The 27,015-nt window shown below is 34.0% G+C and overlaps 2 protein-coding genes across 8 annotated transcripts in view; both read right to left on the bottom strand.

The window, feature by feature from the left end:
• Nucleotides 1–458: 458 nt before the first annotated feature.
• Nucleotides 459–16,320, bottom strand: LOC127873267 (zinc finger C2HC domain-containing protein 1C-like). 4 transcript variants are annotated; one of them, XM_052417045.1, is made up of 4 exons: nucleotides 16,065–16,320; nucleotides 8,356–9,370; nucleotides 6,223–6,834; nucleotides 459–5,284 (listed from the first exon to the last, which is right to left on the bottom strand). In XM_052417045.1, the coding sequence occupies exons 2-4, from the start codon at nucleotides 9,316–9,318 to the stop codon at nucleotides 5,036–5,038; spliced, it is 1,824 nt and encodes a 607-aa protein (XP_052273005.1). In that variant the 5' UTR covers nucleotides 9,319–9,370; nucleotides 16,065–16,320; the 3' UTR covers nucleotides 459–5,035. The 4 variants fall into 4 exon arrangements, with proteins under 4 accessions (XP_052273005.1, XP_052273002.1, XP_052273003.1 ...); XM_052417042.1 differs by having other exon boundaries at nucleotides 16,148–16,320; XM_052417043.1 differs by lacking the exon at nucleotides 16,065–16,320 and adding an exon at nucleotides 9,506–9,645.
• A 1,914-nt stretch (nucleotides 16,321–18,234) lies between these two features.
• Nucleotides 18,235–27,015, bottom strand: part of LOC127873014 (triokinase/FMN cyclase-like) — a 28,431-nt gene continuing 19,650 nt past the window's right edge. For all 4 annotated transcript variants that reach the window (XM_052416556.1, XM_052416557.1, XM_052416555.1 and 1 more), the window contains 5 exons: nucleotides 26,279–26,397; nucleotides 24,748–24,851; nucleotides 23,354–23,387; nucleotides 20,453–20,539; nucleotides 18,235–19,247 (listed from right to left, as the gene is read on the bottom strand). In XM_052416556.1, coding sequence (XP_052272516.1) covers nucleotides 19,092–19,247; nucleotides 20,453–20,539; nucleotides 23,354–23,387; nucleotides 24,748–24,851; nucleotides 26,279–26,397 — 500 coding nt within the window. In that variant the 3' untranslated portion in view covers nucleotides 18,235–19,091. The remainder of the gene's footprint in view (nucleotides 19,248–20,452; nucleotides 20,540–23,353; nucleotides 23,388–24,747; nucleotides 24,852–26,278; nucleotides 26,398–27,015) is intronic.

Genomic DNA, 27,015 nt, shown 5'->3' with positions numbered 1-27,015 from the left:
TACTGCTATTATGTTGTTTATATACCATAGTCGCTACAAGGTTTACAAATGGCAGGTTCAAAATAATTTGTTTTCTTTACACTCATGATCGCGTTGAAAATTAATAATTCACGTTTTAATTTGCAATTTATTTGCTGAATCTCGACAAATGTCAAATACAATAAAGAAATTGCATAGTTGTTTCATTGATCTATAAACATAAAATAGATTGAATATAGCTGATTTAAAATTAACGTTTTCAAACTATTATTAAATCTTTTTCCCAGAATATGCTGTCCTATTTATAGCTGAGCTTCTTATACCTTTATGAATGATAATCAGCGAGGTATGCTGATTGGAAAAATCGAGCTATCTCAATCGGACTGGCTCGGTCTTTTACATAGGTCGCCATTGTGAAGCATTTTTTCATGGTATGATAACTTAAACGATGCTTTGCAGCATCGTCAAAAAGGACAAGATTTCGTTTTATCATTTAATAAACATAAATTTGAGACATTGGACTTAAATAATGATATCCATTCTTTCATCTCCAACACAACCATAACATACATAAAACACAGGTTATCTTACAATACAAATACACTCAATGTGTACAAATCTTAAACGGTGTCTAGTAGTGAAATAAAATCTGGGATTTCCAATAAAACAATATCACAGTGTTCTGTTAAATACAACAAACAAGTCTAATACTGGTTGCCAAGGTGAATTACAACAACTATTCATACAATACTTATTCTGTATTCTTATGCAATAATGGATGTGACAAACACCAAGAAGTATATCAAAAGCTGTCTGTTTAAAATGCATAATAAATTTAAAAAAGGTTGGATACACTTTTCTACATATTGTAATGCGTTGGTGAGACACAAGTAAAGATGTATGTGAAGTAATCACATATATTAACCAGAACAAAGAAAATGGAATGTTAAAGCCTATATTACACCCAAACTGAAAATAGCATGCTCAATAATGATTATGTAATAAGAAAAGAGAACAAGTGTTTTCAAATCTACAGTCCTGGAAATCTGTGGCGACAACGATGCTAAACTGTAATTGAATAACAACCCCTAAAAACATTTATATAGAAGCTTTGCAAAAATATGCACTTCCTAATTTATATTATAATCTAACTTTAGTCTGAGGAGGAAACCTAATAAAACCAAAATGTCTGAAATGTACATCCATAACAAACTTAAAGACTGAGGCAATGACCATAAAAACCATGAACTGACTTTAATTACTTAGTTGCCTGTAAAGTGTTCTAGCTAGTTATGTCTTTTCTGTGGCCACAAATATGTAATATAAATACATACTATGTGAGATTAACAGCAGTTTGACATAAACCAATGAAATTACATATATGTATTAAGTTCAAAATGCAATATAAATGCATGTTGATAATAGTGAAACAAAAAAGTAAATTTGCTGCAGTAAAAGAATTACAAAATTTCAGGGACAACCAAAGGGTGTTTGCATGCACCCACTGGGGGCCCTGTTCTTAAGTAACTCGTTAATCACAGATAGAGTGAACCAATTATGGGTTAATATTTTAGCTATAACACTTGATTGCTTACTCCAGTCAATTTACTTAAAATCCCTTGTCAAATATCCTTGCAAAAAATAAAGGATATTCTCAAAAAAAATTTGCAGCTGGTTGACATTTTTTCAGTTTTTTCATGTTCCAAAACATTTGTCAGAATTTATGCAAATGCATGATTGGTTATGATGTTCTCATGAAACTAATATGGCTTCTCAGTACTAAAAAAGTTAATTAAGAAATAAAGTATAGTCAAAATGAATGCCAGAATCCCCTGGCTTTGAAAGAATGATAGATGTTCTTTGAATTGCACTTTCATGAGTTTTAAATAAATAACAAGACATGGTTGCCCTGACATTCCATTTGAGTCTCATTACTCTACTAGACTCATCTTCTGATGGTACTTATCCTTGCCAAGTCATTTCAAAATCCGGTACCCATCCTTGCCAAGTCATTTCAAAATCCATCATTACATGGACCTTGCTCTGAGGTTAACCCTTTGCATGCTGGGAAATTTGTAGTCTGCTAAAATGTTGTCTGCTGAATTTCTAAAATTAGCATTTTCTTCGATTTTTTTTCAAAGAATACTATCAGAATAGCAAACAGTTTGGATCATGATGAGACACCACGTTCTGTGGCGTCTCATCTGGATCCAAACTGTTTGCAAAGGCCTTCAAAATCTGGTTCCAGCGCTCAAAGAGGTTAAATGCATGTGGGTAAAGTGTTGTCCCAGATTAGCCTGTCCAGTCTGCACAGGCTAAGCAGGGACAACACTTTCCTCTTTTATGTTATTTTTCTTTTAAAGAAAGTCTTGTCATCGCTTATATCCAGTTTAGGTGGAAATTGTTGTCGGTGTTTAGCCTGTGCAGACTGCACAGGCTAATCTGGGACGACACTGTACGCACATGAATTAAACCCCCTTTCACAGAGCACAGCTCATATATACCGGTATTTTAAACAGCTATATGACAATTTTTCTTTTTAAAACCTAAGTGTGACCTTGACCTTTTAAGTAGGTGGACTGGTGTTGCATCTTACACATTATCTTATGATGGTTTACATTTATCACGAGCTGTTTTAAATTCCATTAATATATGACAAATTATATATTATGACAGGTATTTACAAGAATGTTATATGACCAAAGTTTAGTTATTTAACTTTTAATGTGACCTTGACCTTTGGGGTACAGAAACTGATGTTTCTGGATGGTCAAAATTTGTGCAAACTTATTTCAAAACCAATCACTATAATTATGTCAAATATATGGCTCAGATATGAATTTCGCACCAACATCCAGACACTTTAAAAGATGAACAGTGGGACTGCTATATGCTAGTTTCTTCTTTCAAGGGGGCAGGCAAATGAGATAATTTTCTTATTGTATAACAGCAAGCGCAGATAAAATGTTGTTGCGTTCCAAAAACATATTAATAAACGGGGTGTATGTGTATTAATATGAACACCAACTTATTGCTTTGTATTGAAAATAAAATTGAAATACAAAAATAAGCAAACAAATCAAAAACAAATTAAATGTAACCTTTGCATCTAAAATGCTTTTTCTAAACACATAACATTTAAACATAATAAAAAGATAACATAAAAACCTAAAATAATTAAAAATACCAGATTGCCAATCATTTCTTGATCAATTTAAATTAAAAAAAATGCAGAATATTGCACTCTATAATTTCTTTGTTAACATATTTTTGGCAAAATAAGTTGTTTTACTGTTTTTGAAAGGTTTCCTAATATAGAACAATTGTTAAACTCAAAGACAGTTTATATTTCTTATTAAAAACACAAGAGAAAAGTCCCCATTTTAGTCAGCTACGAAATTAAAAATCAAATTCTAAGCAAATATTTACGAGTTCTCTTTTTCTGACTTTGACAAAGCATAGCTATAAACCAAATAAATGCAGCTCCATGGAAGTATGATGTTTTGTCTCCAAATGGACAAACGATACTGGGTATCTAAGACGAGATAAAACCCTAGCCACCTCACTCTGACTTCCCGGTAACCCTTTACCACTTAGATACGTATTTAACCCGTTACCACTTAGATACGTATTTAACCCTTTACCAATTAGATACCTATTTTCACGCATAAGTAGTCCCTTGGAAAGTTACATTTAATTAAAGACTTTTCTAACCAGATTCAAGTTTTTAAGGTTTCATTTCCAACCCTAAGATACTGGTGAGCAGCAAACAGCATAAAACCTGAACAGACTGCGTGTTACTAGCACACTGTTCTGGGTTTATGCTGTTTGCAAACAGCCATTTTCACTTAGCATATAAGTGGTAAATGGTTAAAACCATGCACTTACAAAGAACTTTAATACCTGCAGCTATGCAGATGTATTACTTCCACAGAGTTGACAAAGCCATATGGTCTTTCTTCTCCAAAAGCATATTACAACAAGCACATTTTCTTGTAATTTAAGTTCACAAACAATATTCTGATGCTCGTCTTAATGAATTAATATAGATTTACAATTCTTGTGCTGCATACATAAGTGTTCATACTCAATCAACTATGTGTATGTACTTCAAAATTCCTCTCCAGGTAAGTGTGCACTTTCACAAGCAAAAACTTAATTGATTAAAAATATAGAAAACAAAAAATAATTATGCTTATAGAGTTCAATGTTTTCAGATTAATTTTGCATCCTATAACAAAATACAGGTAATCCTCAATGTTACCAGTGGCATCTAAAATTATGAAATGGTCAATTAAATTCAATGAAGTTTTACCACATTTGATTCAGATTTCAAATAATCTGAGCACAATATAAACTAAATAATTGTTTCCGATGTAATAACATTAACCGTACTTAACTCCATGCAGGAAAGTGGAGAATACAGTAAGTTTAAGTATATGATAAATACAAAATTATTAAATATAAAAGTAATGACAGTACCGGTATATGCACTTTTTGTAGATATGGTATAACTTCCAGCTATTTATATAATTCATAAGACTTTTTATTTCTGTGACATTCCATTATGTTTATACATATATTTGAGCGACTATGGGCAAGACAGCATTAAATATATAAAGTTAAATATAACATATTAGAAAGCTTTTTTTTAAAAGCAATGCATGGGTACACAAAAGTACTGGGAATAATTTAAAATAATAAATTGAATTCATAAATGCGTTTAATAATCTTCAACTAAAATAATTATTTATTTTACAACAAAACATACAAACACAAACAAAACAGCACACCTTTTTTTAAACAAATAACATTATTTCCTAATAACAAAATCCTGTAAACATATGCTGGTAAAGATAATATAATAATTTATATTTAAACAACAATACACCTCTGTATCATTACAAATAATAAGAATGTAATAAATGAACCATTTGCTGACTAAGTTGACTTTTTTTAACAAAAGTTGACATTCCAAATTACCAGTAAGTGGCTAAAAATCTACAAAGCTGCAAATCAACAGCATAAATTAACCATTGACTCAAAGCTAACTTCATCACCGTTTTGGGGGTGGTTTTGCTCGTGAGTTCTTGCAGTGAGGTATATGGCGTTCAGCAGCTGTCGAGTTAAACTTGCGTGTGCAATACGGGCACTGCACATAGTCCGGGTTCTCAGAGACGGGTGGGGGAGGGAGGTCGGAGAGTTTCCCTCCCTCTTTCTCGATCTGACTGCATTTCTTCGCATAGCGGATTGCCTCGATGAAACTAGCATGCTGTGACCGCCAGTTGCCCTTCTTCTTGCCCGACTAAAGTGAGGAAAAGAATCTTCTTGAATTGATGGATATTAATTAAACCAAATACTGTAGCAGACTGTTACAAACATTTTAAAGAATGTTTTGTGCTGTTTTTACAATGCTGGACTTCTCAAACTTTTAATGTGTCTTGCTCTGTGATAAAGGGGTTTCATGCATGTGTGTAAAATGTCGTCCCAGATTTGCTTGTGCAAGCTTCACAGGCTAATCAGGGACAACACTTTCCGCTTTTATGATATTTTTTGTTTAAAGGATGTCTCTTCTTAGCAAAAAATCTAGTTTAGACGGAAAGAGTCATCCCGGAACAGCCTGTGCAGACTGCACAGACTAATCTGGGACAACACTTTACGCAAATGCATTAAACCCCCTTTTCACAGAGCACAGCTCAAATTGATATTTTGTATTTAGAATTGGGAAACTATCTACACTATAGTATCGAGTATGTTAAACAAGTTATTTTTTTATGTGAACACAAAGTCAACTTATTACACATTTCAGCATCCATTCAGGGCAAATTATATTTGGTAAGCTGATTTTTTTTTTAAATAAGGCTTCAAGGCAGTAAGTTTGTGCAAAGGTGCGGAACCTTTCAAAACCTTTAAGCAGAGGACTACTTTATCAAATTCATGTTAAATTCTTTAAAATACTAACCAAAGGATTAGGACAAAACGATGTTTAGACATATTTCTATATTTAGCCATGTCTGCTATATTGTGTATTGAAGCAGAACCATAAGCACATTTTTGCAAGAGGGACATCCTAGGAACGCTATAAAAACTTCATGAAGATTGGCCTAGATTTTTTTTTTTAAGACAGGAATACAACCACCCGAAAACCCCACCAACAGAAGTCTGCTGGGTTTTTCATTATCTATAAGGTTGAATTTTTCATTCGGAAATAACGTTAAAAAGTCAAATTTGTTTGCAGCTCACCTTTTCAGATGCTTTACTCTTGCTTGCTTTTGCAACATACTGCTCCAATTCAGTGCCTCTTGTTCGCAACTTTGATGAATCCATGACTTTCCTTTTCTTGGTAATGTTCTTACATGCCTGCTCATGTTTTTCCAACCTGTCTGCCGCGAAACTGCGACCGCAATTGTAGCATGCCTTAAGGTGACCCACATTTTCAAATGCACCTTCTAGAGCAATAGCATTATCATACAGAGAAACATCGCTCTTCGGTAATGGAGGTGGACTTGGACTATTCTTCTGAGGTTGGGCACGTTTCTGAGGTACAGATTTACGAGTGTTGGCAGGTTTAGGGTGAGGTGGGGGTGTTGGTGTGTTTTCTTCATAATCCTCCCTATGGCTGTAACTGTCTTGGTGCCTGGCTTCAATGACTGACTTATTTGTCATTCTTGACAAAGGGGGGCCTGTTTTCTTCATACGCTGTTTTTCTTCCTCAATCTTGAGTCGTTTTTCATCATCGAATTGTTCCCTCATTCTCTCCTCTTCATCCTCCCTCCTTCTTCTCGCCAAATCTTCTGCCTGCTGTTTTCTTCGTTCATCATCAACCTTTCGCCGGCGTTCTTCTTCTTTTCGTTCCTGAAAAATATTTATTAGATAATTTGCATATAATGCTATGATACATTGTGTGATAATGTAAATGATTCCATGACATACCCTAGAGTCCTGGGTTCTTGACCTTTTGTTCAATTATTTTTTTGCTTATTAATTAACATATTTGTACATGTGCACAACCTCAAACCATGTTATGTTAATGCAGGTGGTGTGTAGGACAAGAGTCACCTTATTAACCCTTATAGCGCTGGAACCCAATTTTGAAGGCCTTTGCAAACAGTTTGGATCCAGATGAGACGCCACAGAATGTGGCGTCTCATCAGGATCCAAACTGTTTGCTATTCTGATAGTATTCTTTGAAAAAAAATCAAAGAAAATGCTAATTTAAGAAATTCAGCAGACAACATTTTAGCAGACGACAAATTTCCCAGCATGCAAAGGGTTAACACTTTGCCACTTAGACACGTATTTTCACGCATTTGTAGTCCCTTCGAAAGTTAATGTAAGACCTTTCTTACTAGATTCACGTTTAAAAGGATTCATCTCCAAACCATAGACACTGATCAGCAGCAAACAGCATAAAACATGAACAGGCTTGGAGTCACTCGCAGGCTGTTCTGGTTTTATGCTGTTTTCACATAGCCATTTCCACTTTGGCTCTGAGTGGGAAAGGATAAAGACCTACAGATAATAAGAATAAAAGGAGCATTTATTTTGTAGTGTCATTCACATAAAAAATGAGAATTGCATTAATGCAAGTTCTTTATTTAGAGTTATGTACATACTGATCAAAAACAAATAGTTCCTTCAATCTATTTCTAATGAAATTATTCAGGCCCTCAAAGGAAAGATAACAGACATAAGGTAATTGATAAAAAAATGTTTCCATGAACAAATATAAGTTAACAGAAGGAAAACACAGCCATTTAAGGAAAGTCCAATCAACAATATCACAATTAGGGCTATACCTGATCAACTAATGAATAATTGAAATGCAAACGGCAGATGGACAGATATGACCGGTCAGAACCACTGATTCCCACATTGATAATGCATCCCTCAAGAGAATGTTGGTTGAAGTACCTAGGTGCGTGGGCTATGATGTTTAAATTATGAACTGGTATACTTGGGGGTAGCTATACTTACAAACATGTACATTGACAATTAACAATATTTTTGTTGTATTAGATACACCTATGAAAATAGCATTCATAACATTCCCTCAATAAAATCCTGAGCAGAGCAAGTCAAATTCTTTAATGTTTAACCACAAAGGTTAATATTAAATTATATATTTATATATATATATATATATATATATATATATATATATATATATATATATATATATATATATATATATATATATATATTTCATTTATTTTATTCATGAGTGATCAGTGATACATGTATTAACATGAACACAATTTTTCAGACACTATCAAAAGTATTGATTTTCTATGATGAAAAGTGGATAAAAATTAATAATCTACCAAAGTATAAAATAAAATACTGTAACTCAATTATCAGCTCCTCCAATGTTACCTCTATTTCAGCCTGCATCCTCTCATTCCTGAGGCGATCCAATTCCCTCTGCTGTGCCTCAATCTGGGCCAGTAACTCCTGCTGTTTCCGTTTCAACTCATCGTCACCAGAATTGGTGCTGTTGTCGTCAAATCCCTCATCATCTTCCTCGTCAGAAGGTTCATATTCAAACTGATTGCGACCATGTCTATTGTTTTTCATCAATTGTTTTTGAGGCCCGACATTCTTATTGCCCTGTTGCTGCTGCTGTAACATTTTCCGTTTCTGCTGAAGGCGTGCTAGCTGTTGGGGATTGGGCGGCGGAGTTTCGTCCTCGTAATTATTCTGTGAATGATTGAACATTTCACCAGCTGGAGCACTTTTCGGAGTGAAATGGCTAACAACATGAACATTTTCCTTATTCTGAGGAGGCATTCCTTTACCCGTGTAAGTCCTTGGTCGTACAATCTGAGGTTTCTTACCAAACGGATTGCCGTCTGCATTTTGACCTCCATTTTTCTGTATTGGTGCAAGAAGGTTCGACCTATCCCTACCAGCACTTAACTTCTGCTGTGTATTTGTCCCATACCCAAACCTATTGTTAACCCTGCCTGAACTATTTGAAAACCCTGACACTTGTGACTCACTTTTCTTCTGTTGATACAGCTGCTCCATTGTTGGTGACAAGTTGTCTGTGGGGCCCATTTTTCGCCGCTGTTCAAAGAAGTCCCGCACATGGCCGCGGCCAGAATTTACTTTTTGCAAGGCCTTTTGTTGATTCTCTTCATACATGTTGATTATCTTGTTTTCCTTTTCCTTCAATATATTTTTCTGTATTTCTTGCTGCATCATTTGTAACCTTGATGGCTTCTGACCAATATCAGGCAATGGTTCTGTCCTGTAATTTGTTGAAGCCATTGTTCCTCCTGCCCCAGCAAACCTGGGTATTCTGGATCCTCCCTGCATCACTCCATTCCTGTCCATAACTCCTTAAGAATAAGTTATACAAACGTCCTCAAAAAAAAAGTTGGCCACCCTGAAATTTACAAGAAAAATACTATAACAGTGTGACAAAAAAATATATAGTTCAACATTCCTAAGCCTTTCAGATCACATTGTTACCAAAATAATAAATTACACTATTTTTAAATAGCTTCTTAACAGTTATTACTTTTCTTAAGACATAATCAGTATCTGCTTTAAATCTGAATGTCTTTGGTTTATAATGTCCTTTTTTCTATAGCTATTACTATCAAACTGTTTGTTATTCACAACTTTGCATCACTGATTATTAATACACACTGGCAAATTCACAAAACATGCAGGAAGAAGTCACATAGGAAGATTATTGTTGATAACAGCATAACTCCAAACAAAGTATTTGAGATTAAAATATGACAAGCATGTCAAACAGAATGAATACTTTTAAATACTGCAACATTGATAGAGGATCAATTGTTCAAATCGATCCTTATTTACATGGCCCAAAGCCACTGGTCTTTTAATGCACTTACATGCACAAAGTAAAAATGTTGGAAATAGATTATTACATTACATTTTCTTTCCATCAATTTTATGTATTTCATTAATTTTTATATAAAATTACATATTCTCTGACATACAATAAAAAAATTGATATTATTATATTTTAAATTATAATCATATATTCTTAGTGATGTATCATGTTATTTAAGGAAATATAAGTTTCATTTTATTAGTTTTTGTTTGGGTTTTAAATGATAAAAATGGCTGTATTTTATAAAGATACAAGTCTGTCTTGATGTATATAATGTACATATTTCATTAATTGGTCTTGTATTGATCTGTGCACATTAAATTGATTAAATACTTAAGCCACATCAAGAGCACTTTACATTAAGATATTAATGCTTACAAGAGGAAATGATATTACTTTATTGACCAATATTTTATGTATGCATACAAAGTAATGACTTGTATTGCCATAATTGACTGAATTAAATAGTAATAAACTGGATGAGTGAAACAAAAACATGGTGATAAATATATGTTGGACATTTTAACAAATAAAAGAAATTAATCTCACTATACTGTGAGCATGGGCAACAACTTATCAAATTAACCCTTTGCATGCTGGGAAATTTGTTGTCTGCTAAAATGTCGTCTGCTGAATTTGTAAAATAAGCATTTTCTTCATTTTTTTTCAAAGAATACTATCAGAATAGCAAACAGTTTGGATCCAGATGAGACGCCACGTTCTGTGGCGTCTCATCTGGATCCAAACTGTTTGCAAAGGCCTTTAAAATTCAGCTCCAGCGCTTTAAGGGTTAAGGATGATTGTTTCATTACTAATACATTTGGCATAGTTTAATAAATTTTTATCCTAGGAAACTTAAAATGCTTATAATTTATTGATACTCAAAATTAATACACAAATTAAATTTCAATCTTTGGGAATCTCCTTATTTAAATGTAAAGTTGAATACTCAGTGATTTGTTAACCCTTAAAGCGCTGGAGCTGAATTTTAAAGGCCTTTGCAAACAGTTTGGATCCAGATGAGATGCCACAGAACGTGGCGTCTCATCAGGATCCAAACTGTTTGCTATTCTGATAGTATTCTTTGAAAAAAATCGAAGAAAATGCTAATTTTAGAAATTCAGCAGACGACATTTTAGCAGATGACAAATTTCCCAGCATGCAAAGGGTTAATTGAGTAAAACATATTACCTATTTTATAAAGAAACTATGATACAACACTGTTAAATAACTATTGATTTACGATTACCATACATACAAGTAGTTTTTAGTTACAGAAATATATCGTTTTCATTAATTTATAAAATATTGTCTGAAAATCATATAGTGCAAATAAATATTTACCTGCCCAATAATGCTCATGATTGAAAGCACTAAATCTAAAGATTTTAGTAGTTTTTTTGCAAATTTTACATAAAGTTTTAGACTCTTTTAACAGCCAGCAGGCAATTTTGTTAAAGCAACATGCCCCAACATACACATATATTATTTGTGTTTTTATTATCAAGATGCAGAGTTGTATGGTCTTTACAATCAGACCTATCATTATTAGAATATTATTTCTGCTAGATTACATTTTAAATAAAGCAAGGTAAAATTGTCCACACAGCTATTTAAACTAAATGTTAAGTGACTACTCTACAATCATTCTTATTTCACCTGTTGGCAATTGGATAACGATTCATTTGTTGTTGATCTTACATGATTTTACGAAATAAATCCACGATTGATCTCCCAATTAATCCTTAAATCACATAAGTGGTAGATTGCTGTCGTCTTACAAGTTTGTATGCACCATGTGCTGGATCAAAAGTGGTATTTATAAAATCAAAGTTCCTTGTAGTAAACTGCATATAAAATATACCTGTCTTTTATTTATAATTACTTTTTACAAATAAAATGACATGTTACTACAAAAAGGCCAGATACATGTACAATTGTACAGACATTGAAAAAGAGGTTGTAAATATGAAGGCAGAGATATGACAACTTGTGCCAGATCCTATATTTATACCAATGATGTGTAGATCTAATACTCAAGTCCCCTGATTCAAAAACACAGCTTGATTATGATAACTTGATCATCTGAAAACTGCCTAAGAGTTTGTTTCTTGATACTCTTTTACAAAAGGATCTTAGAACATGTCAAATCCTTTAAATCGGGCATAACTATAGTATTCATTTGATCCACAATAAACAGGGTCATTTTGTTTTCCTATTTACAAGTATGAAGAAACTGTATGTTCAAGTTATATCATACCATATTTTATTAAACAAGTTTAGGAGGAGCCTTTGGCGAGCTTACTAACAAATTTCCTGGACGAGTTTAATCAAATATGGTATGATATGACAACGAATGTCAGATCTTTTTTATCACATGCTTATAAATGAGCAAATTAAATAAATATTTACTCAAACATAATGATAAATCCCAAATGTTGTTTACATTTCGTGACGTCATTTGACGTTGAAAGGTCATTTCAGCAAAATAACAAAATGCGAAATCTTGGTCAATCAAACAAATACTAAGCCAATGAAAACGCTTAAAAAGTATATTACACATGACTGTGTAAAATAAAAATAATCGTAATGGTTATATTACATGGGAAACAGGGTATGGCATGTGATAAAAGCTTACTCTAAAACGTTCCATCAATATGTATGACAATAATACAATGAACTTAAAAAAATTCCAGATTTAAATTCATGTGTTTGACTTTAATTCTACTTCTTTAAGTAAATATAAATAGTTGTTGTTGTTTTTATTTGACAAAAGCTAATATTTCTCAGTTCAGGAATGTTAATCAGTCATCTTAACATTTTTAAAGATTTTTTCAGATTTTCTTAAGGAATTTTTTTTTTTTTTGCTATATACACTTTTCTAGCATAAGGCAATTCATAAATAACATTAATTTACTTACAAAATCAAATATCTGTCATATATTTCCTCACTGCCTATATTTACTTATTAGATAAATTTTAAGTATTTTAAAACATATTTATTACATTTCACAAATAATAAAGGATATAAAATGACAAGAACATTATTTAGTGGAATTAATTCCATAACTTAATTGGGGAACCAGTCATTCAGTGCTCAGACATTCTTAGAATTCCAGATTTTCAAGGAAGAAATAGATTCTGAGCTAGTTTTGTACATGTATAATTCACTAAATATATTCAGTAAAAACATAATTTGAGACATTTTTACAATACCTTTTGAAGAGGTTTTCTTTATTATAAATATTTTGTTTCTTATATTGTTAAACTAAGAGTCAAAATTAATAATTCCACCAATTCAATATTCCTCATCTGAAGAGCATCCCCACCTTTCCCCCAAAAGGGGAAATAAATACCTTTGAAAAAGATAATCAGAAAAGTACAGCAGAAACCATGAATAACAAAAATAAAAAATTGTAATTGATATCCCCACACACTTAAACTTTGCTTATGGATGGGTGAAAATCCCTTGATGTAGAATATAATAAAACAAAATGAAGTATAGGGTAATTGTTTTTATGCAAGGCAATTCTCCTAATTGATATCCATGAAGTTTCATGTTGAAATCATATCTGATATATAGCCCTAAAATGGTAAAACTGGTAACTCTTATTTAAGGCAGTGTAGGGTTATGGTTCTTTGCATGTTACTTCATTGCATTGATCTCTACACACCCAAGTTTCATGTTGAAATATTGTATCTTATCTGCAATATAGCCTTGAAAAGATACATTATACAAAAACAATAAAGGGCAATAAATCTTATTAAATTAAGTGTAGGGGTATGATTTTTAAGCATGGCTATTTTGCTAATTGATATCAAAAAATAAAAATCTTTACTCATAAGTGAGATATTCAAGTTTGAAAAGGGTTGTGTTAGAAAAGTCTCCAATACACTTGCAGGTAGCCTGCAAAATGCCAAAATGCATGGTAGCGCTCCTAAATATTCATATGCTCAATACATTTTTTTAGAATCAATTTTATGTTTTCCTGGTATAACAACCCACCTAAAATAATGAAATTTTTAGATTTTAGAATATTATCGCGTTTCACCTCTCCCAAGTGCAAAAAGATGAAACCATTATACACCACGTGCTAAAGTGCCTGATTGTCATGGATAAATGATTTTATCCATACACAAACATAATAAATAATGTTTGGTTCTGATGGTAAAATAAACACAAATTTGTGGACATATTGTCACGGAATGAACTTTGTCATATAAGAAGAGAGGTTGTGTGGCGGCCCAGTTAGCTCAGTGTCCTGGGTTCAAGTTAAGGGCCAATCGTGTGGTGCTACTTGGGTATACTCTTAGGGGCAAATGGTTAATTATATACACCAGAATCAGTGTATTTGAGGAGAAATACATATTTGAGTGGGTATGTATGTCATGGTATAAACTCGGTCATATGAGAGCTGATGTTGCTTGGCTCAGCTCAGATAGGAGAGCACTTGCCCTAATAGCAAAGTGCCCTGGGTTTGATTCATGGACTGGTTGCACAACTTTCTCGCCCTGGGACAACATTATTCATTTTTCCCTGCAATGTCTTTAAGATATCCAACAACAATTGATTTATGGCTTTAAGCACATTTATAAATATAATGAGAATCCTGGTTACTTACACTTAATTTTAGGTGCTATCAACTTGTTGTAAATTGTTATTATCGTCGAGTATCCCAACATCGTGGGAGTTCTAACATCGTGGTATCCATTATTCTCGTGACCTCTCGTCGCGTGCGTTATTTTTCCGCGTGCGACTTATGTCAAAAGTGACAGCGGTTTGTTTACACAGCGTCCGAGAAGAAATTTAACGAAAATGCGATTCAAAGAGGTAAATAAGAATAAATGTATTACCACCTTTCTAAAAAAATGATATTTTACTTTTCCATGTTCATAGCACGTGAAAAATGACCGATATAACGCCCCAAAGTGTTGCCCCCATTTTTTTCGTTTACAGAGCAAACAACGTGACCTTTCCAGGGCCGCGTATGCAAATGAGTATTTAAATTTTAGGCCAAGCAATTTTTATTTTTCGGTTTAAGTGACTTGATATTTTAGCTGTTTTCTACATTTTATCAATGGTCTGCAATAAAATAGCACTGAGTTAAATGGGTTAAAGTCTCTATTTAAACGCTCAAAATCAACGATAATTTCCTAAAGTATTTCATCAAATAAAGTTAACACCTAAACAATCAGTGTTCCTTATAGCAATAGCCACAATTTCAAAGCTAGATGTGGTATGATTACTAGATTTTTGTAGATACAAAATGCTCGTTTTTATTTATTTGTGACCACAATAAATTCCATGTTAATTTCCTGCGATTATATCTATTGATACGACACATGAACACTAAAATGGTACCATGTTGAAACCATAATTAAAAACAAGCTTTTTGTATCCACAAACATCTAGTCTACCAGACCACATCTGGTGTTGAAATTTCGACAATGACCATAAGGAACAATGATTTTTAATTGTTTAGCTTTATTTTACAAAATATTGTACGAAATTTTCATTGATTTTGAGTAGTAATGTTTTACTTTATGTAAACGCAGCTAATTATATTATGTAAGGATTGGGGATCCCTTTTACTGCATTTGGCCATTGCTGGTTCCGAGGAATAAGTTCTGTTTTAATGAGACATACGTAGAAAGTGTTTTTGTTATTTTCAGTGTTCAAAAGTTAGAACTTGTTAATCCCACATAAAAAATTCTCAGCTAAATGAAAGTTAATAAGTTAAAGTTAACAATTATTTTGATTGGCCTAATGCAAAAAAAATAACATTTTGAAACCTGAAGTTGATCAATTTTGACCTGGAAGGTTTACCACGAACCTAGGATACACAGGGACCAAGACGCTGAGCAATGGGTATGCAATGAAAAGGTAGATTATGTAATATTTTGCTGCAAGTTTTTTGTTTTATCTACCGTAGTAACATTAACCGATAACCAATGTAATATTTAAGTGTTGAACCGCCAAGATCTCTTGACAGTTTACGTCGCGCAAGGCCGACATTCTTTATTACCACGATGTTAGGATACTCGAGGATAAACAGTGTAAAATCATTTTTATACATTTTTCTTGAAGGAAATTAAGTATGATATCAATTGACTGTGTTAGCACTAAATCAACAGAATCAGATTAGTGCTACCTGTTGTTTTAAACATGTTCGTTTTGTTTTATTATTTTATAATCGAAAGTAATAATACTCACAAGCAACTACCGTTGTTAAACTTTTTTATCCGAAAATATTGTCCGAAAACAAAATTAGTTTGAAAATAAAATCATTATTATACCTGATACTACAACGGTATGCAAATCACAAGCTTAAATGTCTATAATAGTCTTATCCGATTGTCTTCCATATAAACGAATCAATGAATGAAGACCGCTATCGATGATATCAATGAGAAATCAATACTTGGACCACTTTTTCTGATCAAATCTTGTTTACATGTCGCTTGACAACAAACAGACATGGCAAAGTGCGCGCAGGGAGAAGGTAGTAGTAAACTTAAATGGATACAAACCACTATATTCCAAAGAGTTTATTTAAAGGGGCGTATCGAAAAGTTTATCTTTAAATGAGATGTGCACTAACTGCAAGTTTTAAGCTGAACAATTAGAGCATGCACCTCTGTCGCAGATTTATAGACGACCCAGCTTAAAAAAAGAAGCGCTAATTTTGCTTCGGTCAAAAAACCTAACACCTTGCCTCATGCAAGGCTTGAACAGAAAAAAAGGGTGGTGATGGTGGTTGGGGGTGAAGTATCCTATATTTGATTCAGGTTGTCTTGACTACCGTCCATCAGGCATAACTTGAAAACCATTCAGAGGTATCAACAAATACCTTTATATATAATTATATCTCAATGATCCATTGCACTGCACACAAGCCATAGCTTTTGATTCCATCTTCTTCTTCTTCTAGTAATGTACAGGTCCCCTCTGGGGCAATTTCGTACATGGTGTTTATGTACAGGGACGTGTGCACGGCGCGCAACTATATACAGTGTAGTTCTGGCTACCATAACTTTAAATGTCGCTTTTTATGATTTTTTACTGGCGCGACTTTTTACAGGTATGTCAATACTATATTAACTGTACGCTAATGTTTCTTTAGCTATATACAGTGCTGATTAAAAGGTTAAAAACATCTGTTTCTCGGGTCTACCGCTGAGCCGACAGGCCCCTCTTGAAGGCCTCTATGCTCTCAGCTATAGTGTCCGGCGATGGGTGCTGGTTCCACAGTCTGATGGCCATATTTGTAGTTATTACCCTTTGGTAACTTTTAAACATTAATTGTTTCTACTTATTTTTTTATAAGTACATATATAGAAGTGTATATCAATTTATTTGTTAATTGCATATCATTAATTAATAAAGGTTAAGGTAAAACTAATTATAAAATGATGTTTGTTTTACTATTCCATTAACCCGGTACATTGTTTACATGTACAAGACACATTTTACTCTAACTATGACATTACATGGTACTAAACATGTAATAATAAGAACTTGCATTATTTGGTTCTGGAATCGTTTTAAGTGTTGACGCCATTTCTAAAACGTTCTTTAATTGTACCCGCAGGTGTCTCAACTTACCTGTGTGCTTATTTGCGTTGTATGATATTAATACTTATTTTATTTTGCACCAGCATGTGCGTAAGACACTTCCACTATACTGCAAAAAATCACCATACTGTATATTGTTTTGACTTAACTAAGTTCATATAATCACTCTATGCATCGTTTTAATCAATTTTAAAATGCTTATCCATCGCATTTGTGTCCATTCATCTCAAATTTATCATGCTTGCATACATATTTCGAAGTGAGAAAAAGAGAAAAGTACACACATTTTGTTGCACATGGTATCGTACATGTATAAAAACACCCTTTATAGTATTTAAAACTAATACAATATTAATGCTGTCACATTTAAATTGACTTTATAAAAATGCTAGAAATTATGCTTATTTGAAATAGTTTCATTCGTCAGGAGACAATGTCTTCGTGTATGATGAAGGAGAAGTGTGCTAACCTACACGTATACAGATGACAATTATTTAGTAATGTGGCTGTATTTTCACAATGGCCTCTTTATATCATCATTTTGCATAAGGTTGTTTAGGGTTAAAAGGCATTGATATTATTATTGTATATGTGGTGTATATAGAAGTAAAAATGTAGTTAAAGGCTTTTTTCCGTAACTTTGATAAACTACAGTGCCAAAACGTTATACCTTCTTCAAAATAAACTTTATTTTATTACATTTTCTGCTTTTGAGGAATGTTTAATTTTGTCTAAGTATGGTCTCATATGAATATTTACATGTCTATTCACATCAATATCACAGGGTATAGCAAAAGTACTCAGCATGTATGAGTTTCTTTTATTTTCTTGCTTGATTCAAACAAATACACACAGGATATAAACACAAGCAGTATACTATCCACTAGTATGAAAGCAATACAATTCATACCCTGTAATAGATAGAATAGCACCTAAAAATCATAAACAATCATAATATTGCATCTGTGCATACACTGGACACATATTTATTTTGATATATATGTGATTAAATACATAGCACTTAAATAAATAAAGATAATTATTAGATATGGTTACTGTATATAATACATGGTAAAATACTGACTAGCAATTCACACAAACTACATGTCTATATATGATACAGAAGCGGATAGTACATTTTAATAAAAAGTTATAAAAATGTACAAATTTGATAAAAATGGAAAAAACAATGGTCAAATCCTAACAAATTTCTAAAGTCCTTTTTTGTATATTAACATAGTTTGAATGCATTTACTCAATTCTGAATGGAACATGTTAACACTTATTGTTGAAGTATATCATGAATAACAAGAAAATAAACAATATTTTATTTAACGCCACAAGATATGCATAATTATACTCAAGCATACACATAAACACTTTAAAAAATGATACTGAACTCATTTTGCTTAGTTCCTGTACATTTCTAACAAAATAAACATCCAAGATTTATGTGTTTTTCCATCGGCAGTCTGTAATACACAAATACATTTCAAAGGCATTAAGAACCATCAATACAAAGCTCTTTTAAATCTGTACAACATAGTTTAAATCTTTAACAATCTGCAATTCACTGGACATAATAATGGATTTCATTGACTCATTTACTAATAACTTATCACAATAGCTTCATGGCAGACCTCACAACCGCCTTCGGCCATATTGCTATGAACTCTGCATAGCTTCCAAGACTGCCTTGAGCCATATGGCTACTACCATGGCTCCGGGGTCGGGCCGGGTCAAGAGGTCAGCGTTTACGTAACTGGCTCTACCCGCGTGTGCCTTCATTGTCTTGGTACTCTCCATTCCTGCCTCGCCCGCCTGTTAGGAATTGTAAGGACAAAACAATAAGCACAGGAATGATAAAATTTGTCCCAAGAGGTTGGACAAGTCATCTGCCTTGATGGTATAATGTATATGTTCTATCAGTCACAGATATAATCACCACAAAGACATATTAAAAGTTTGTTATCTCCATTAGGCATATAGTATATGTAAACTTAAAGCTGAAGATTTATATATAAAACAAGAAATGTGACCATGCCGAGAAAATAGATGTTAAACTATTTTGTTATTAAAAAGCTCATTAAATTAAGTTTGAAAGCAAGGCATGTATGTAAGCCACCTACACATTAAATAACAGCAGAATACCTCAATCCAAACATAAGTTATTTAGCAGGAATACATTTTTTTTAAGTAACAATGAAATTGACCCAGCTGAGCCAAAAAACAATCCCTACCTGGGTCTGTATGTAAGTTACCTACAAATAGACTTAAAGCACAATGCCTTCACAAACTTAAAGCCACACAACATATTTGGCATAGTAAATTTAAGTATAAATAAGAAACATATTTTATCCATGCCTATTAGATTATATCTGGTGGTTACAATTAGGTAGAAATTCGTCTTTTTTGCGCTTTAAAACTTAAAATAATTTGTCGAAATGGACATATACGTCTAGAAATCTATTACTTTCAGTTTTAAAAGCGGTACCGTTTGAAAAATAACAAGACTATTGTCAAGCAATATGGTCCCCTACCAGTGAAACTCCACCATTTGTAACATCTGAAGTAAATACAGAGATATGTAGAAGTTGAATGCAAACTTTAACTAGAAGTTTTGGAACACAAAAATGGGCATAATTCTGATAAATTGCAGGTCAGAGTTATGGAACTTGGTCAGTGATTTTGCACAATGACCACAAACACATGTGTGATGTTTCAATTGAATGCCTGCAATCAAAACAGTGATATGGCCATGTTGCATGTTAGTCTAAAACAGAGCATAACGCCAATGCCAACATTTAAGTGATTAGTATAGCATGGACTACCATATTCAGTGAATAGTGTAGCTAAATACTGGTATACAAAAGCAGATGCAGTAGATAAGGAGTACTACTGAATATGGCTTCCTTTTAAATATTATGTTTTCAGATGAAAAATTCTTACCCGAGTGCAATAATGATGTCCTATAATTAAGGATAAACAGAGACCCTGTTAAGTGAAGTTCAATAATGAAGTTTTACCTTGACTGCCTGGGCAAAAGCTTCTACTGGTGACATTGTGTCTACATGGGCCTTGTAACTGTCTCTTGCACGAATCAGGGCATCAAGCTGGAGAATACATATTTTATACATATCAGTAGTAATTACATATAAATAATCAATACATATCAATAATCAATACATATCAATAATCAATACATATCAATAATCAATTAATCAATACATATCAATAACAGTGCATATCAATAATCATGCATACATATCAATTACAGTACATGTCTCTAATGTCAATAACAGGGGTGGCAAAAACTAAAAATTAACTTGATTGCCCACGGACATCTTAATATAAATTGTCCCTTGGGTAAATCCACTTGTCTGCATATACTTAAACCTAAATGCATTTATGCATTACACATGTACAGTATTTGAAAAATCAATATAAAAGCCAAGAAGCAGTACTATTTGTTTAATGCTTAGATGTTTAATATTGTTAATACATCCATATATTTTAAGTTTGCTCAAGATTAACACACACATATGTTACAATTAACAAATATTGCTATCATTATCATGACTTTACAACCAAAGAGGACATTATATTAAACTTAGACATTTCCTAAAAACATATAATCTTATTACTTTAGAATCAGTTTTCCAATTTAAAGAAACAATATTATCCTTTAAATCATATGGAAATTATTGACTATTACACATGTTATGCTAAAATGAGTAGCCCCAAATAGTATTAATTAGGGATGGCAACGGTTAATCGGTTAACCGGTTATCCGTTTCTTAAGGAGGTTAACCGATTACAAAATTAATATTCGGTTACTCTTGCAGAAAACGCATTTTTTTGTTGAAGGAAATTAATGCTCAAATCGTAAGTTTTGTTTTTACTTCATTTCACTGTATTGGCTAATCCGCTAATCTGATCGCAAATTATCTGCAATTACCACCCCGTGATGCCCCCCTGTGGATCAAAAGCGATTAGAGTTGTAAACCATTGTGGTGCAGCGGTATCATGAGCAGGCACACGAGCACCTTCTCTGCAGTGTGTTTGTTTAGCACTTTACAGTCTATTGTGTTACAATTATTCAAATATTGATAAATTTCAATTATAAACCGACCAATTACGCTTGTCAATTAGCACATTTCAATGCGATATGTCCTATTTTTTTAATAAATAGAACATCAACGTGAATATCCAGTATAAAGTCGGTAAAGCTTGATCAGATAGCACGTATTTAAAAAGTAAAGCGACAATCTATAATCATGCCTCTATCATCGGATGCCTGGAAATTTTTCAAACGGGCTACTGACAAGAAATCAGCTACATGCATACTATGCCCAACGACACTGTCGTTGCAGTGGGGGGGTACATCCAAGCTCCGTAATCACATGAGATTAAAACAACCCGCTGAATTTCCATGTGAGCCATCTCCAGTAAAGCTGACATCACTGGACTGCTATGTAAATACTCCGAAAAAGATGACTGGCTCAGAAAGAGAGTCAATTGCAATATTTTTTTGCATGATATGATATGTCACAATTTACACGTGCCGTGAAGTATGCCAAGACAGGCGGTTAACCGGTTAACCGCTCAAATATCAAAACAGGTTAACCGGTTACGGATTTGCTTAGGTTTGCCATCCCTAGTATAAATAAATTACTCTAAAGTCTTCAAGCTAGAGCAATTATGTCGGTGACAACACAACAGTTTTTAGCGGTAAATGCATAACATAATTATCATGTGACTTATTAGAAAGGCATTACAACTGTACCTTCTAAATGTAATCATCATACATAGGGCATGAATGAATAAGAATACTGGGGGAAATTGCAAGGGTGTGAAAAAGAAAATTGAATAAATTGTTAAATCGTAAAAGCACTAAGTTTTTGTTGACTTCATAGAGTTTCAATTAAAAAAAAAATCGGTAAATATTTGTTTATTTAAATGGTGTTGGTGGACAAGTTGATGGACAAAATAAGATTCCCTAATACCAAATGTACAACTCTGACAACTCTGCAACCTGATATGCAAACCATGTAATAATCAGTACACATCAATTATCAATAAAACTTATTAACAAGAGCTCCGCGGTCAGAAACAGATGCTTCACCAAACAGGGCCTTGACACCCATCATTCAATCCTTTGATGACATATCAAACGAAAATCAATTTAGCACTTAACCCTTTAAGTGCTGGAACCGAATTGTGAAGGCCTTTGCAAACAGTTTGGATCCAGATGAGACGCCACAGAACGTGGCGTCTCATCAGGATCCAAACTGTTTGCTATTCTGATAGTATTCTTTGAAAAAAATCGAAGAAAAAGCTAATTTTAGAAATTCAGCAGACGACATTTTAGCAGACGACAAATTTCCCAGCATGCAAAGGGTTAATGTCACAGTGATCTTGACTGTTGAACTAGTGACACCAATTTCAATAGTGTTCATCTACTGTCTGAGGTCAATGCACATGGGAAGTATCAAGCCTTGTTAAATTTGTTGACACATTATTGATTGGAATATTGATTTTCACACTTATTGTGAAAGTGACCTTGACCTTTGACCTAGTGATCCCAATTTCATTAGAGATCATCTACTGTCCAAGGTTAATGCACATGTGAAGTATCCAGCCAATCGGCCAATCTATTACGTTGGCGAGTTATTGATTGGAAACAAACTGATCTTCTGACAGACAAACCGACCCACCAATCGACATCCAGCAAAACAATATACCCCCTCTTCTTCGAAGGGGGCATAAATATGAGATAATCAAATTCAAATAAAAGATACATTAACAAATAAAAGTACAGTAAATTTTATTTCACATTTAATTAAACAACCTGAATAAATTGTTATTTTTTAATGTGCACCATTATAATTTTATTGTAAGATATCTACAAAAATAAGATCCTTTACCATAGTCCTGTCACCTTGTTCTGCACCACCGTACCTGAAAGAAAAATGAGAACATCATTTACATACATTTTAACTCAAATGTATTGTAGTATGATAATATGAGCCAGCCGTGCAAAAATGGGTCTTATGTAATATGCGGCCAGCGTAGCTCCAGACCATCTTTTGCATTTGCGATGTTTAGTAAGGAGCTACCCTGTCCACTTATGAGACCACAAAACCTTGCAAAACTTTATAGCAGACAAGGAAGCTGCAAATGGAATAAGACACATTTTCTCACACTGAAGCTCATAATTAGCAGAATTGTCCACTACATGAGTCTGTGTAGTTTCATGGGATATGTACTGCATGTCACTGCATGGAATCATGTCCACTTCTGTATGGACCATGGTGGCCATAGAAAATCTGTAGTTGAGTTCCATGATGTCCCTCCAATTTTTTCAAATACTTTACTAACTAATGCCTGCAAAAATATTACTCCTTCACCACAAATAGTTTTACCATATTTCTTTGCTTGAAAGAATGGAAAATTTACTGATTTGTAAAACATGATGTTCAGGGTCATGTTATAAGGGTGTCTTCAAAAACAAATAACTTTTACCAACTGTCTGAAAGTTGTCCTATGCAATATTTGAGTCTGCTCTGTGAAAAGGGGGTTTAATGCATGTGCGTAAAGTGTCGCCCCAGATAAGCCTGTGCAGTCCACACAGGCTAATCAGGGACAACACTTTCTGCCTAAACTGGATTTTTGCTAAAAATAGATTTTCTTTAAACAGAAATTCTTTTATCATAAAAGCGGAAAGTGTCGTCCCAGATTAGCCTGTGCAGACTGCACAGGCTAATCTGGGACGACACTTTACGCACATGCATTTAACCCCCTTTCCACAGAGCACAGCTCATTTGTCTCAACCTCTATCATTAATCCAATGACAATGGGATCATAAATGTAGCAAGCATTCTGATAATCAAATCTCTAAAGATTAAACTAGGTTTAAAAAAGAGATGTGTTTCTCAGAAACACAATGCCGCCTATTGCACCACTTTGAAATAAAATTTCAATATATCATTTGGCAGGTTTAGAAATTATCTCCCTTTTAAAGCTTATTACTTCCCTTGGATTGTATTTTTTTACTTTTGACCTTGACCTTGACCTTTCACCACTCAAAATGTGCAGCTTCATGAGATACACATGCATGCCAAATATCAAGTTGCTATCTTTAATATTGCAAAAGTTATGGCCAATGTTAAAGTTTACGGACGGACACACAGACTGACGGACTGACAGACGGACTGACGGACAGTTCAACTGCTATATGCCACCCTACCGGGGGCATAAAAAGTCTATTTATCTTTAATGGTTTAAATATGTTTGCTTTATTTAAGTTAGAGACACATACCTCTGAATTGGGGCTATACCCATAGTCATTGCATCGAGCCATGCCTTGGGTGACACCTCCTTCTGTAACCCAGCGGCTGCACCCGTGAAGAACAGACTGTAAATCTGCAAGATGTCACACAATATGTGAGTACCAGTTTTACAATATATGCAAGATGTCAGACAATATGTGAGTACCAGTTTTACAATATCTGCAAGATGTCACACAATATGTGAGTACCAGTTTTACAATATATGCAAGATGTCACACAATATTTGAGTACCAGTTTTACAATATCTGCAAGATGTCACACAATATTTGAGTACAAGTTTTAAAATATCTGCAAGATGTCACACAATATGTGAGAACCAGTTTTACAATATCTGCAAGATTTCACACAATATGTGAGTACAAGTTTTACAATATCTGCAAGATGTCACACAATATGTGAGTACCAGTTTTACAATATATGCAAGATGTCACACAATATGCGAGTACTCGTTTTACAATGATGACCAATAATACTTGACAAATACCTTTTCTTATCATTTCCTACATGCATTTCTCAAATTATATTATTATATATTGTTGCATTCACTACCATTATTTGAGTAAACATCATGAACTTGAACAGTACCATTATTAATAAAAATGCAGCAAAAAATAAAAAGGGTAATGTTCCAAATAAACAAACGGTAAAATATGTAGAAACTGTAACTGGATCAGAGACAAACTTTAAAAAAAACTTTATCTTTGTAAATTCAAGACACAAACCACAATTTTATAATAAGACATTATAGGTATACATGTATCAATTACAATCTTGTACGGTAATTCTACACGTCCAGTCATCTTGCACACTTTGCTGTTTTGCAGATTTTGAAGAATATGTGTGTATTTTACTAACATCTACAAATATGTTTATTTAAAGATTTACTTAATTCTTTAACATGCAAATTAACAATTTTTATTCCTTTTCTTTACCAATTTAATGACAAATTTCCGGTATGATTGCAGTGTGACTTGTAATTTTCAGTGCAATTAGCTAACTGATATTCTTTAATGTGATCACACTCCTCTAAAGATTAAGTGACCATTTGTGCAAAACATTCCTAAACAGATACAACAGTTCCTTCTATACCTCCCCATGATCCCCTCCCCATGATCCCCACCCCATGATCCCCTACCCTGCCAGATGATCCCTTCCCCATGATCCCCTACCCCGCCAGATGATCCCCTCCCCATGATCCCCTACCCCGCCAGATGATCCCTTCCCCATGATCCCCTACCCCGCCAGATGATCCCCTCCCCATGATCCAGTCCCCATGATCCAGTCCCCATGATCCAGTCCCCATGATCGCCTCCCATGATCCCCTCCCCATGATCTCCTCCCTATGATCACCTCCCCATGATCCCCGCCTCATCCCTCCCTATGATCCCCTCCCCATGATCCCTGCCCCATCCCTCCCCATGATCCCCTCCCCATGCTTCCCTCCCCATGATCCCCTCCCCATGGTCCTCTCCCCATGATCCCCTCCCCATGATCCCTTACCCCGCCAGATGATCCTCCCATGACAGTCTCCACTATCTGTGCCAGCTCCAAAGCCAGCTGGGACGGACAGGTCACATGCATCTGAGGGTCGTCACGGCTACCAAGCTTCCCTAGGATCTCTGCAACAGTGTAGAGAAACAAATAATTAGAGACTTGTGTTCTCATTATGGTGATAAATTGTTAAGTGATGTTTTAGCTTGTTTATACTGTTTTAATGGCCTCGTCTTGTGACCAGAGACTTACATGCAAAACAATTATTTAGAATAGTAGCTACAACTAGAAAGGATTTTTGATAAAACAAAAATTCTCATCAAAGTGGAAAGTGTCGTACCTCACCTAATAGCTCAGGCTAATCTGGGATGACAGGCTACACACAAACATTAAGCCTGGTTTTCCCAGAAAGCGGCTCGTAATGAATCACTTAAAATATGTAAAAGACTCAACAAGGGCATAAAAAACAGCTTCATTTACTTAACAAGAGCACCGCATAACGGATGCCATGCTCGGCTACGGGTGCAGTTTTGAATAAATGAAAGCTTGTCAGATTTTTTTTTTTTTTTAAAGGTCACAGTGACCTTTACCTTTCACCTAGTGACCCAAAAATGGGTGTGGCGTGTAGAACTCATCAAGGTGCATCTACATATTTAGTTTCAAAGTTGTAGGTGGAAGCAATTTTATTTTAGAGCCAATGTTCAAAACCTTAACAAAATGTTAAGGTTTTAGCACGACGCGGACGG

Source organism: Dreissena polymorpha, chromosome 3, assembly GCF_020536995.1.
Source record: "Dreissena polymorpha isolate Duluth1 chromosome 3, UMN_Dpol_1.0, whole genome shotgun sequence".
In the NCBI taxonomy this organism is placed as follows: Eukaryota; Metazoa; Mollusca; class Bivalvia; order Myida; family Dreissenidae; genus Dreissena; species Dreissena polymorpha.
Note: the sequence above shows the minus strand (reverse complement) of the source record. Positions and strands in the feature narration are given on the sequence as shown.